The sequence below is a fragment of the Haliotis rubra genome, unplaced genomic scaffold (genome assembly GCF_003918875.1).
Source record: "Haliotis rubra isolate DU_JTF1 unplaced genomic scaffold, ASM391887v1 Scf82, whole genome shotgun sequence".
NCBI classification, from domain to species: Eukaryota; Metazoa; Mollusca; class Gastropoda; order Lepetellida; family Haliotidae; genus Haliotis; species Haliotis rubra.
In genome coordinates, this window is record NW_025767546.1 from 1,117,070 (window position 1) to 1,131,760 (window position 14,691).

The following is a 14,691-nucleotide window of genomic DNA, read 5'->3' on the forward strand; positions in this document are numbered from 1 at the left end:
AAATATCTTCACACTATCTGTAAAACGAAAATCAGCCATAACGTTCCTTGTCATGGTGCTTCATTCACCTGAAGCAATTTTATTTCTTGAGTTTGTTGCTTCCCTCAGCTATGACCTTGACGTGACTGTGTCCAGAGTAAAAACAGATGTCTTGTTGGTACAAAAATCCATGAGATGTCACTGCACAGTATGGTTTCAAAACAAACTATCACTTCATGTTCATGGAAGATTCCAAAACATACAGTCATTCATTCAAGGAAAAGTAACAGAAGGATTTGTTTCAATAATTGTATTTAATTATCCTAGTTTTGCAACCAAACAACCTAATGAAGGAGAGTTTACATTAGGCTGCAGGTTCAGCTTTCTGCACAGACCAGAAAACAGTCCACCAGTTTCACATACAATACTCATATATACAGTAACCACACGCTCTTCAGTGATGTCCACAGTATCAGTTTATTGTAAATGGAGATATTTGACAATACCCCATGAGCAGAAGACAATTTTGAAACTGATTCCCAAAACTGGCCTGATTTGGCAAAGCTTCTGTTTCAAACAACTGACTTAACATCAAAGACAGTTCAACATCCTAAAGCTGGTGAGTTTCATGACACAACAGGAGGTGGAACTGGGTCTGCAAACTCTCCAAGTGCCTCGTCATAGTAGGCATTCATCCGGAAGGGCTTCAGTTCAAAGGGAGCTCGATCCTCCAGCCTCAGCAAGTTGACGCCGAGATCTTCAAGTGTGGGGTTTCCAGTCAGTATGTCGGTGATGTGATCCTGCAACAACATGTCCACCAGATGCAGGAAGTGAAGAAAGTTGGATGTCCTAATGTCATTAGCACTGCATTGAGTGAGTATGTTTTTACGATGCTTTTAGCAATATTCCAGCAATATCATAACAGGGGACACCAGAAATGAGCTTCAAACATTGTACCCATGTGGGGAATCGAAACCGGGTCTTCAGTGTGACGAGCGGACGCTTTAACCATTAGGCTACCCCAACGTCCCAATGTCAATAGCAGAAGGCACAGAAGTAATTAAACCTGCCTAAAACAGTGGACCTGTGTGATGGGTGTGATCACATAATTCCCCATTTTACTGGTACTTGGGAACAAGATACTGAGAATCCATTCTGTTTTGTGTGACTTCATCCACAAGTAAATTGGAATTCTGTCTAGATCATCTACTCATATTGGTCATCCTATTTACCCAACCCTTTCCTATGCCATTATGATGCCTAAATACACAAAAGGATTATTGAACAAGATTTCGACAGAGACTGGAGATAATGTTCTTTGATTCTCATTATCGCTATAGGTCTTCACCATCTCAGCAGTTCATGGATAATAACTATATCTCCTATGCAAGAACACACTTTATGTTAACTGTTCCTACCTTCTCGATTTTCTCCATGGTATAGACGGGTGATGCTGGAGCCATGGACAAAGCCATTGCTTTCATTCTGAAAAGCAGATATATATTTTTCGGTACCAAATTTTACAAAACCCAGAAATACTTACTGAATGTGTGAATCAGTACTTAGGAGTACCTGTCATAACCTTGCCTAGTAACAGACAATTACATTATCACAGGGTACAAGCAACTCAGTGCTGTCCTTGACTGTACCCTTTACAAAGTGTTCCCATTATTGAAAAGGGATATTCAATTTTCGAAATTTACCCAAATACTACGCAATAATATGTGTTGAGAATGGAACATCTATCTTAACTTTCAGTTTTATCATAAAAGGCATTTTTGATATATGTGTATCAAACATACCTGAAAACTGGAGTAAGGTATGACCTCTTGAAGTTCTGGAACCTCATGCATCGGTAGAAATAGTCCACTAAATCAGCCAGATAGTAGCGATGTGGCCTGTATATGTATGAATATATGTCAACCTTTCACAAATCACAAACAGATGTACTTGTATATGCATAAAAAAAATATATACCCAACAAAATCTATTCCAAAGAGTAGACAAATTAAAGGACATGTTCAATAGAAGTGAAACACTAGAGCACATGAGAGCACACTGACCCCACAGCATCATATGTTTGTCCAACTGAATCAGGGTTTCTGATGGCCTGGATTACTGCTTCAGCCACATCCGATACCTACAAAACAAACTTTACATTGTGAGTACACAAAGATGAGAACATTAAAAAAGTACTACCATAACTGACATTTAATATGCAGAGAGTTCCAAACTATCCAGAGCTGTCATTAACAGCATCTCTACTACTCAAAACTAGTTAAGCATTAGGCGATTCTTTCAAATTACTGTGATGAGGTGAGGTGAAATAGGGTTTAACATCATACTCGAGAATATTTGCTCAAATGACGACGTAAGCTGTTTTTTTAGTGCCAGCTCATTGAGATACCATGCCGCAGTTAAGCATGAATACCCCACTCAGACACATTATACTGACTCCGAGCCGACCAGTCCTTGTTGTACCCATTAATGCCGAGCACCAGGCAGGGACCAACAAGTACCATATTTTAACATCGTATGGTATGATGCAGCCAGGGAGCAATCCCGCGACCTTCTGCTCTCCAGGCAGATGCTCTAACCACTACACCACGGAGGTGTTCCATATTACTATGGTTAATCTGCCATGGTCCTTAACTTCTAGTTTAGGAAAGTCATGGGTTACTGGGAAACAAGAACAAGCACCCAAACAATGGAAGTCTGCAGGCTCAATCCTTGTTGCCAGCCTTGGACATTCTACTAGAATGAGTGAGTTTGGTTTTACACCGTGTTTAGCAATATTCCAGCAATTCTGGGCTTCACACACTGTCCCCATGTGTGGAATCGAACCCAGGTCTACGGTGTGACAAGCGAACGCTTTCACCACTAGGCTACCCCACTGCCCCTCATTCTTTGCTGTCGACTAATACATGAATAATCGGATTCGAACTAATGACTTACGAAAACTGGCTGCTTGATAGTGGCATCTCCTTTCTGCCACAATGGCATGGTACCACGCGCTCTCCTGTCTACAAGAGAGTAACAAAATATTCAATCCAAGGCAAACAACCCTTCACACGTCATCTTTTGTAAAATGTTAATTTTTTCTGCTAATCAGTATTTTTATTCAAATCTCTCGAGTCATAAACTACATTACAAAAAAGTCATTGGTTCGTCAGTCTGAATACAAATCAGTATATAAGCATCTTTCACTCAGGATACGTAGTAAGATACTTCATACATGAAAAATATCTTAAACTCTTCAAATTCTTGATCTACTATCTGCTTGATAACCCCAAACTACATAAGACAAATTCATGAAACGATGTTAAGCCTAAAATATTGTCTGCTTCAGTAAATGCTTCATGCTCCCTTTAAGAAGGCATTACTTTCAGTATGTAATGTCTAGGCTCCTGTATCCTGATAACTTACAGACACTGGCATAGTATCTAATGAATCGGTCCTCTGCCCCAAAAATGTCAGCAGGTCTGAAGATGGTGGCATCAGGGAACTCTTCCCTCACAGCCTCTTCACCAGCATACTGAAGGGAGGCAACATAAGGTGGTTACTCTTTAAATACTTGATTACAGTGGGTGGGTGAGTGAGTGGTTGGGCATTTATGCTGGTTTGACAAGTACTTCTGCTATATCACAGTGTTTCAGTTTGGTGGTACGAAATCCTAAGAGATGCATGTCCTATACATTTACCACAATGGTAAAACAAAAATGTTGCTGACAGATCTAGAAACGTAATTGATAAAAACCTGCATTCAAACACATGATCATAGGATTCCTACACACGTCAAATTGAGGTGCCTTGGACAACTGGGCACCGGTATCCCTGTTTGATTAACAGATCTACTGGCAGGGTCTAGTTTTTTCTCTCAGAGCATGAACAAATTCCTGAGAAAAAAGAGTCCACGTTTCTCAGTTATCTTATGTATCCGAGTATCATATATCCCTGATACCAATTTGCCTCCACAGTTTTGTTACAGAAAGTGGAGCTGGCATCTCTATGTTCTAATCTCCTTCTCATATGCTTGAAATCAACAACAAATGAAAACTGTCTCTATTTCATGTCTCCAGGGATGGAACCCAATCAGAAGCTGAAATGAAAGCTTCCTTTACCTTAGTTCTGAGGAAGCGTGATCCTCCTTTGATGTAAATCTGTTGTGGATTAGGACTCGCATTGAGGGACGAGAAATGAATGAGCCTCTCCACACCATTCTCACGGGCCAGTCTGGCAATCAGGCGGGCAGTCTCAACATGTACGTCATTGTATTTGAAGTTTCTGAAAAAATATTATGAAACTGTGAAGAAAAGTTAACTGTAAACACAAGCAAGATGAGAAAACAAACTGACATCCTAAATGATGTACCCAAACCGGGTCAAACTTATGACTGACAATAACATGTTATCAGCTGAGAAGTAGAACCTGGACACCTGATAAGCTGCCTGATGCAAGCAGCAAGGTGGGGCTCAGGACCAACATCTGCCGCTGGAGGAGTATCATTGTCCAATTACAATCATCTTTCAATTACATGCAATTGAGTATTGTTTCACACAGCTTTTAGAAATATTCCTACAATGTCATGCTTGGGGACACAAGAAATGTTTTGATTATCATAATCATGGTAGTCACAATTCAAACCCAACCAAGACTGTTTGAAATAGATCACAAAGCTTAAATGCTCCTTGTCTGGATGCCAGTGGTTAATGGCTATGATTGATAAGGGGTTCCTCAAAACAAATACAGTGGTTGCGAACCTAAACGACCCCACAACCTCCTGGTCAGTCCAACCGCCTCAATGGTGTAGTGGTTAGAGCGTCCACCCGGAGAGCGGAAGGTCGCGGGTTCGATCCCCGACCGCGTCATACCAAAAGACGTTAAAATATGGTACTTGTTGGTCCCTGCCTGGCGCTCGGCATTAATGGGTACAACAAGGACTGGTCAGCTCGGAGTCAGTATAATGTGTCTGAGTGGGGTGTTCATGCTTCACTGCGGCATGGTATCTCAGTGGGCTAGCACTATAAAACCAGCTTCAGTCTTGGCTAGTACAAGCAGACGCACATACACATAAAAATGCATGCACGTCGTCATATGAGCGAAATATTCTCAAGCATGACGATAAACCCAATTTCACCTCACCTGGTCAGTCCAATATTTTCAATTTCCCAAATCATGTAAATATTTGTTTCATATCAGTGAGGCTGGTGGATAAGAGTCCTACTACTCCTATAATTCAGATTGAAATACTGGCTGCTACTTGTATCAATCACTTGAGCACCATTGCTTTCAAGAGTGAAGAAAGCATTGGAACAACATAATACCTACACTGTACAGCACACTGTCATCTATAAAGCAACCACACTTATAATGGAAATCCCCTGCAGAAACCATTAAAACAAAATATTAGTTAATTGCTATTTTGGACAAATACAAAGTTGCACTGACAAACATTAGAACTGAACTGGCCTTCAAATTCAGTGGAACCTGAAATAGATTGTAAGCAATTCTACTCTATGTATAGTTGGACCTCCTTTCATAAACCTTCTTTCTTGGAACCAAAAAAACCATTATAGATGGTAACATAGACTAATTGCCATCCCCCTCCAAGATGTTATTCTTGTAGTGACTCCTTTGGCTCCAGATTTGTTTAATGCTTAGGACACATTAAATCCAATAAGTTATTTATATTTGGGCAGATAGTGTTACCTTGTTTCCCAGTCTCGTCCAATCAGATTGATGACAACATTGGAGTGCTGCAAAACCTTCCTCACAGAGTCGTCATCACCGAATGGAGTATGGCTGGAATACAACACAAGAGTCACTCACTGCATCCGTATAGCACATTGGCTACTTTCAAACAAAACAGGACAGAAATCCTTGACTCTTAAATTTATGAAGTTATTAATAATGTGAATGATGAATCTTAAAATGAAACCACTGACCCGACAAAACAGAACTTACAAAGAACAAGATCTGTCCCAAATCCCCAGACAACTTGAGTCTCTGAATGTCAAGTGGTTCGCTGCGGTAGGGGATAATCACCTGCGACCCTACTTTCCCTGAAAAATGCAATTATAATTTTGATGATACTCCTTACACATCCCTGTGAATGATGTTGTCATTTAACAATATAGATGTGTTGATATTGATCTACTTACACATATACATTGAGCTGATGATATCATTAATAAAGATGATAAAAATGTCAATCAAATTAGCTATTTTTTATATCTATGTTATTTCTGTTCTAATTCTAAATTTTAAGATTGTTAGCTGAATAAATATTCCAAAACTGCTGTGGTTTTAATTGAATATTATTACCTAATCTGTTTACAACATAGCGGCCAACAAACCCAGTTGCACCGAACACAGTAGCTACAATTCCACTGAATGATGATCTTCCGCCACGACCCCTCTTGTAGGCGGCAAGGTTGGTGCTTTCATCTCTCTTGCTGATATAAACAGCACTAACCAAGCGAGGTACTGTTGCCTTTCCATGTCCTACACAAACAACATGTTGACAGACATATCAAAGTAAACAATGCAATAAAAAATGACTAAATAACATTTAAAAACAACCAACACCATAAAGAATATATCAATGCTTCTAGTTCTATACATGATCATTACTAGTGGCAAGGTAACAGAAAATGTGAAGCTTATTCCAACTTCTGCTGCGCTAAGGTACAATGATCTAGTAGAGTAACTGTTCCATACATATATAGATGTTAATGTTGGCTACGATAAACTGCTTTCTACCCAACTGATCAGTAATGTGAGCTACCTAACGACACGATAAATAACCTGGTAGGCCCTTTCAATCTGACACAACTGTCATAACGCCAAAACCTTCCGGTTAATTCCATACTGTAGCAGTCTTAGGAAGTGAAACTAGTCCAATAATTCAGAACCAGTGCAATGATGGAAATTCATAAATTGCAGGTTTACCGATACAATACAGTAGCACCATGATCAGAAAACATCATAACAATAACTGTTCACAAAAAAAATAAAGTTTCAACCGGTGCACTGCAATGTTGGAGGTCAAAGGGACGGTACAGGTTATTATTGTTACTGTGTAGATGGCTATCAAAATAAAGAGTAAATGTGATTGGTGTTATACTTATGAGCATTTCGACAGATATTAATAATTGCGACTGACAATGCAAAAGCTTGGAAACTTACGCCCAACTTGGACGACAGTTTTGGAAACAGTGGCAATCGCCGCCATATTGCCGACTCACATTGCACTATGGGAGAATCTTATTTCATATGAAGTGAATTTTAATGTGTAGCGCAATACGTATTAGCAAATAAACATTGAATCCGAATTTATAAATAAACCTTTATTATACACGTATATAAATTACATGCATGCGATATCGGACCAAAATTACGGACACATGCAAAATATTTACGTACGGCCCAAACCGGAATGGGAATGATGAAAATCAAAAGAACATTCGAATTTGTGCAGCATTTCATTAAATTCTTGACATTTAATTCGGTTTTTAATTTGAAATGTACATAATGAACCGTTACTTTTGTATGACATCAGCCTTCCCTTCCCTTTTTCAAAATTCATTCTCCGTTTTAAAGTTTGTTTGTGAAAACCACAGTCTTCACAAGTTGCAGCCACCAACCACGATCATTTAACAATTTTTTAAAAGAAAATCGAAAAGAATTTGGTAAGTGTTTTATTTCACCATTATATAACATTCTAACATTTCGATACATCATAATTCATTCTAACGGGAGTTAAGATTGTGATCACCCAAACAAGTTAATGTGCTTATTATTTCGTGGTGGGAGCGTTTGATTTACGTTTGTGTGGCTCAGAACGACGGCTTTGGCGTTCGTTCATTTCTTTATTTACCCACATGTCGGTACTGAATTTTCAAGGCACTCCACAGTGATACCACCGATAAGCCAAATATCTGTATGTGTCTCTTATCTTGTATAAGTGTATCAGTACTCATTATCCAATACGATCGATTTATATAGCTATAAAATGTACATAACACACTAATTTATGTTTAACTGGTTTTAAGAATTTTTACCATTACAGTTATTCAATACCTGCTAATAAATGTTAGGTACACAATGAATGTACAAGATAGCATATCATGTGGATGATTTTACAAAATGTTCTGTATAGATATATGCAACTAAAATGAGAAACTCCTTCAAGTTAACTATTGACTGAAATACCAGATCCTAAACCCCACATGATACAGAACCGTAACCTAAATTCGTGAATAACCTTGATTCATGGATCGCGGAAATTATCATGCTAGCTCGTAAGCCTCGCTGACAAAAAAAGTTTTGAATTTCTGCACTACACGCAAGTACACTAAATATAATTGTCCAGCATTGAGATAAATTGCCCCATATCACTAATACCACCATTACCAAATTTTATTTTTACAAAATGTCAAGTAAAATGTCAAGGTTGCTAGCTCCAACCTTCTCACTTCTCGTTGTCTGTTTTCCTTGGTGTCAGTACTTCTGAATTGGGATGTTGTACATAGTGGTATAAAGTAACCGACTACATAATCCACAAATCAAGGAATATTAGGCATTTTCATATTATTTCAATTTGCTGATACAATGAATAAAATAATCAGTGCGTTATACAAAATATAATCATGCATTTAAAATATGAATTTCGCCACACTTCCCTTATATCCATGAATCAAGGTTACGCGAGTGTAAATATTAATACCAAATAAATTTAGTTGAATTTACCCCATTAGGTGCTGTAATAATCATGCAAAGTTTAGATGCATTGGTGAAGAGAAGAGACGTTGAAGTATATAATATGATCTGTTCACATGCTACAGAAACAATAGAAGTAACAGTCACTGACCAAGTCATTGCTGGATGAGGTAGCTGAAGACAAAGGGAACCCTATACTAACTAACAAAACTACTTTTCCTATTTATTTGTTCAGTGTGTTTAGGTTCGTTGAGAGAGCTGTTATCTACTCAAGTTTAAAATACATAAATTAAAGTACACAATATTTACATTGTGGTATATAAATTTCATAAAGACAAGCAATCAGTTTTTGTGAGAATCCTTGAGTTTGTTAGCTCGATAGGGTGACTAAACTCTGTACTGTTAAACAATGAATATGTAGCTAGTCTTGCTGAAGGGTTACATAACTGAAAAAGTGGTAGCCTAATGGGCTATTAAAATCCGATTAGCCATGGTTATGATGGTGTCGCAGGCTCTAATGAGTGGTCACTAGCCATTTCTCACATTTATCCCGCATTGTAATTTACAAGATCCTGCATGATATGGTCAAACCTGATATGACACAAACAAATGCCTAGAATGTCACTGTCAAATATCTTGAATGAGACACTGTTAGAAAAAAAAATCTAGAAACTGAGGTACTTGACATATTATTAGTGTGTCAATCATGTTGAAAGAGATGGTTGACTGAAAAAGGAATCCTGTGCTCAGACTATATAAATTGGTTACTAGCATAGGATTATCAAGTCCAATATCAACTATTTACAGGTAACCTTCTCACAGATGAAATAACAGAGTGTGGCATTTAGCAGCTAAAACCTTTTGACTTTCATACATCTAAAGAGTTATATGGGTCTCTTGAAGTTTCAGAATACAGTGGTACCTTCTTCAGCTCACAAAACCATCTTGTCAATGTAAATGTGATGAAGTTCCTGTAGTTGCCTGTGTTGTATTGGTTACCTGTTCATTACTTTTCAGACAGGTATTGAGTGGGGTCTTCATCAGCCAAGATGTCGTACATGTTGCAGCATCTCCACAATGGCTGGCAGGTGGACCAGGCCATATTGTCGGAGGAGGATCGGGTGGTCATCATCCGCTTCGGCCACGACTGGGACCCCAGCTGCATGGTCATGGATGAAACTTTGTACAAGTGTGCCGAGAAAGTGAAGAACTTTGCTGTGATATACTTGGTGGACATTTCTGCAGTTCCAGATTTCAACAAAATGTACGAGTTGTATGACCCCTGCACCTCCATGTTTTTCTACAGAAACAAGCACATCATGATTGATTTGGGTACTGGCAACAACAACAAGATCAACTGGTGTATGGAGGATGTTCAGGAGTTTATTGACATTGTGGAGACAGTGTACCGGGGCCCGAGGAAAGGGCGAGGTTTGGTTGTGTCACCAAAAGACTACTCTACCAAGTACAGATACTGACAGCTTTCACAATTGCATTACCGGTATATGTATCATAAAGTGTCATTGGTCATTTGTTTCGCTATTCATGTTTCACCAACATTGATACAAGTTACCACATTCAGAGTGCTGCAGTGGCCATGTAATGAAAAATAGACAGTTTCTTGAAGTGAAATGCCATTAGAAATGTGTAAACATCAAATAGCCCATAAGTTAACCATAACAAAGGTTGTTGTCAGTAATGACTTATTAAGCATATATATTCACATCCCATGCACATAATAGATAAAGTGAAGGTTTCCATTGCCATAAACACTAACCATCAGAAGTTCTCAAGTTATATATCATTGAAAAGTTGAGAAGCAGTGTAGTTTCTCAATTGTGAAGGCAGACTGTACATTACAATCTGAGGCCCTGTTCAACACATAGACATTTGTTTCGCAATGCCATCTGTTGCCATGGTAACGGACAACATCAGGAAAGACTAATTATTATGATTGTCGTATTGTCTGGGACAGGAAATAAACATGTTGTGCTATGTTGCTTTTTGTGCTTTGTTGGTAAGTATAACTGTCAACATGGTCAAGTGTAGGAATTTGGTTTGTTTTGGTTGACATTCTCTGTGTCTCTGGTCTCATCAATTACAGTGAGAATGAATGGTATGTGAAAGTCAGCAAAAAGCATACTATACTGAACAGCAAACGAAACACAAGTCTGGCTTTTTGTCAAGTTTTTGAATAGAAGACAACCAAAATCATGTCTAGTCATTTATTGTCTAGTCATTTATTCTATAGAAAAATGTTCAAATTGATCACAGTCCGTCAAATGGAGAACGCGAAAAGTGACAGACTCTTTAGTAGCACGTATAGCCACCTTGAGCTTGCACACAGGCCGTGCAATGTGGCCTCATTGAGTTCACTAGAGTCTGAAAGGATGCCTGAGGCAATTGGTTCCGCCCAAACACCAATCTCTATTCCAAATGTGCAAGTGTGAGTGGCTGTCTACCTGCCCCAATCCTCCGTCCAATTTCGTCCCAGAATGTTCAATGGGAGCCATATCCGGTAACGAGATGGCCATAGCAAAATGTTAATGTTGTTCTGAGCCAGACAATCCATCGACACCCTTGCTGTGTGAGGGCTGCAAACGTCATTGGCGTTGTTGACGTGCCAAAATTGGCCCCACATATGGCCTTCAGCAGTGGATTCCAGCAGCCGGAAGACGACGCCTAATCGTATCGCTGGACACTGCTCCCCTTGACCCAAGAACTAAGGCTGCTGTTACTGTTGCTGCTTGAGTTCGGTTCCTTAGATGAGTGACCCGGATGAACCGATCTTGCGTATGAGTTGTTACTCGTTGCCGTCCGGTACAGGGACTATCAGCAGCAACCCCTGTTTGCTGATGACGTTGAGCAAGTCGTGTAATGGTGGTAAAATGACAGCCCAATTGTCTAGCTACCTCCGTGCAACTTTCCAATGGCCATTCCCCTCTGCTCAGTCGTTAGTCTAGGCATCGTTTGTGTGGCGTGTACACCTCCTAGCGTCAATGCTGAACTCTTTTGACACAAACCTTTATAAAGGATACCTCAGAGTGAAATGCATGTTTTCCATCCAGAACTGTCAATGCACGTGCTAAAATTATTGTTTTGTTGCACTCACTGTTGGTGTGTTTGTGCCAGTGTTTCGTATGGACGTCAAATTGCATGACATCTCATCGGGGATCATGACGTCACTTTACCATGAACGTTCCATAAACATGAACGCTTACCTTCATGAAATTTCATTTTTTCGAAACTTGCGTTTCTTTTGCTGTTCAGTATATTTCTTACTGGTCTGCAAATAATCAAGTATTGGCCAAGCAAAACAGTGATTGATAGTGTGAGTAAAAATCCAGAAGTAATGATCAGTCAACGTTGTCCCTCAGTGTGACGTCCTGATACAGTGGTGACAAGAATGGAATCCTGGGGATACATCCTTATGAACAAGTGTCTCATTGTCGTGAGGTAAACGGAAAGTAGGTACCAGTACATGAATATCTAATAAAATTTGGTATGTGCATAGTAAACAAACAATACATCACTTGGACATGGTAGTTTTTTTCAGTCTATTTGACCAGTGTAAAACACATGCTGTGTGAAACATTTCCACTTGTTTGGGAAACCAGAAAATTACAAAACCAAAACATATGTCTCAAGTGACTTTCAGTAAATAAGAAAATAATTGAGATTTGAACCTTGAACAAATCATCTGAATCGGAGTGGAATTGTTTTGGTCCAGTGTACCTTATACTGCACAAAGAGTATTATGTATGTGAAATATATTGTAACAGAATCTGAACTTTATCAACTTCAATAATTCAAAACTCTAACATGTACAGATACATGGTGTGTCATCTGTAAATAAAGCATAAATTATGAAAACCCTAAAGAATTATGTTTGTGCATGTTGTGAAATCAATGGAATGTTTCCATCTACGACTCATGGTCAAAGGGAGATAATTCTGTCGAATTACCTCCCTTGCACCACACAGCCAGCTTATGTAAGCCCGTCACCAGCTGCAACAACACACGTCGTGGATAGTACCCTTGAGGTTTGTTTTAATATTTCTCATTGTAATCCAACTAGCGTACATCCATGGACTTTGATCAGTAGGCGAACGAACATTGAAAGCTTGAATGTTAAAAAACTCAGTGATGTTTTCCCTCCTGTTGACGTGAAGCCGGCGCCAAGTAGGCCAATAAAGATCCCGAACATTGTACTTCAGCATAACATACTCATTTTCCGCTTACACATGCCTGTCTGCTAAACGAACGGTCAGATGTTTACTAGTACATGTACCACATGAAAATGCGAACAGATATCTTTCTTTAAGTTCTGAACTACCACCAGGCATATAGAGTGTCGTTAAATCAATAAATGTGGTCTCTCTTTACACGAACACACAATTTACTGAATGTCCTATACTTACAATCCAACAAAGAATCAGAACCAAGAATCTGTGCTTCAGAACGTTAATCTGAATATGAGGTAGGCAGTACGAGTTGTTATATCCCAGTATCACCCCTAGACCTAATTTGCAGTAAAAATAAGTTTGTGGGATAACAAAACCTTTTTCAAAGGATCCAGACTGAAGAAATAATATTTTCCAGCCAAAAGTAACATCTGACCAGGAATCTTGTTTCTGGATAACTTTATTGCTGGGCCACACTTGAACACCCATCTAGCATTACTCTTTTCAAAAGTGATTCCCAATTTCTTGTGCTCAACACAAAGTTAGGTCAAGAATACTGTGTAACAGAGGTATTCTTTGATGATAGTTTAATGAGGATGAATAATTGAGGAGGTTTTCAGGGATTTATTCAAGACTGGTAACGTGGGATATGGAGATCCCCAGTTGGCTCTCAGTCCATAAAACTGGACTAACAAAACGCCCTGAATGATAAAATATACATCAATTAATACATGTCTCTCATATATGTAACACATATCATGTTATACATTCAATATAGTTACCATAGTGACCATGCCACTATACTATTAATACTATCTAGTATCCAGATTTAAGCAAAAACATGTACTGTAATTATCACTCACATATATGACAACTATTATTACTAATATTTACAATCACATTCTAAATACAATACCTCACCTCGTCTCGGGGACGCAGGCAGAATAGGCCAACAGCTAGTGTAAACATATGATTCTCAGTGAACCTAAATAAACAAAATATTGCCTAAGTATACTGCTAGTATATGCAGATACATCATGAACAGAATTAGCGTACACATAAATAGTAATCTTATTTACCCTAATATACACATAAATATGCATGTAGAAACTAAACCTTATAATATACATGCATGATACGCATTACTGTATCACGCCAATCATGAAATAGCTAATACATATACATGCTACGTTACATAATACAAATTACAGCATCATGGTGGTATAAAATACCCTACTGTACAAATAAACTCATACCAGTAAACTAATGTATTGGTGCACAAAACATCATACATTTGTCTAAAATACTAGGTATACATATATTTATTGACAAACACCTAACTTACACCAAATATGATAAAACACTATTCCTTAAAACATGTATCTAACACACTAAATACTAATAGCCCGACTATACATATAATACTAAAAGATCTAACTTAACCTACCCCATAATGTGCTGGTGTTGTGCTCTGATTGTGCTATCTAGGAGAATGATGAAGACGGCCACAAGTGAAAGGCATTAGAAAGCTTTAAGTATGACAAGAAGGTGGGTGATAGCTGAAATCTTATGAAACAATAGGAACCTTGACAACAGGCCAATGCAGAGATTGAACGCACAGATCACGTACCCTTAACAACAGACCCCAAGCTAGCTGCTGCCAATAGCTTACCAGTGAGCTAGTTAAACAGTGCAAGTGTTAGTGTTAACCAGGCCAGTTTGGTAATGATAAAGTTTTACACCTACGTTTAAAATAATGAAGTTTAACACATTAAAATTGCACACTTTTATCTACACACTGCTACAT

At 38.6% G+C, this 14,691-nt stretch overlaps 2 protein-coding genes across 3 annotated transcripts; one reads left to right on the top strand and one right to left on the bottom strand.

The window, feature by feature from the left end:
- Positions 1–274: 274 nt before the first annotated feature.
- Positions 275–7,304, bottom strand: LOC124262032 (NADH dehydrogenase [ubiquinone] 1 alpha subcomplex subunit 9, mitochondrial-like). Its single transcript, XM_046696455.1, is given in 12 exon segments — positions 275–779; positions 1,398–1,464; positions 1,782–1,877; positions 2,043–2,119; positions 2,935–3,002; positions 3,406–3,514; positions 4,101–4,263; positions 5,689–5,765; positions 5,767–5,781; positions 5,944–6,041; positions 6,304–6,483; positions 7,168–7,304. Coding segments are annotated over 12 exon segments (1,170 nt in total). The 5' UTR covers positions 7,214–7,304; the 3' UTR covers positions 275–605.
- Positions 7,305–7,507: 203 nt separating this feature from the next.
- On the top strand, positions 7,508–10,695 carry LOC124262041 (thioredoxin-like protein 4A). 2 transcript variants are annotated; one of them, XM_046696464.1, is made up of 2 exons: positions 7,508–7,670; positions 9,718–10,695. In XM_046696464.1, exon 2 carries the CDS (start codon positions 9,750–9,752, stop codon positions 10,176–10,178), a length of 429 nt encoding a protein of 142 aa, XP_046552420.1. In that variant the 5' UTR covers positions 7,508–7,670; positions 9,718–9,749; the 3' UTR covers positions 10,179–10,695. The 2 variants fall into 2 exon arrangements, with proteins under 2 accessions (XP_046552420.1, XP_046552421.1); XM_046696465.1 differs by lacking the exon at positions 7,508–7,670 and adding an exon at positions 7,898–7,921.
- Positions 10,696–14,691: the final 3,996 nt, after the last annotated feature.

Coding starts and splice junctions, on each gene's coding strand:
- LOC124262041 (XM_046696464.1), top strand. CDS start 9,750: ATGTCGTACATGTTGCAGCATCTCCACAATGGCTGGCAGGTGGACCAG.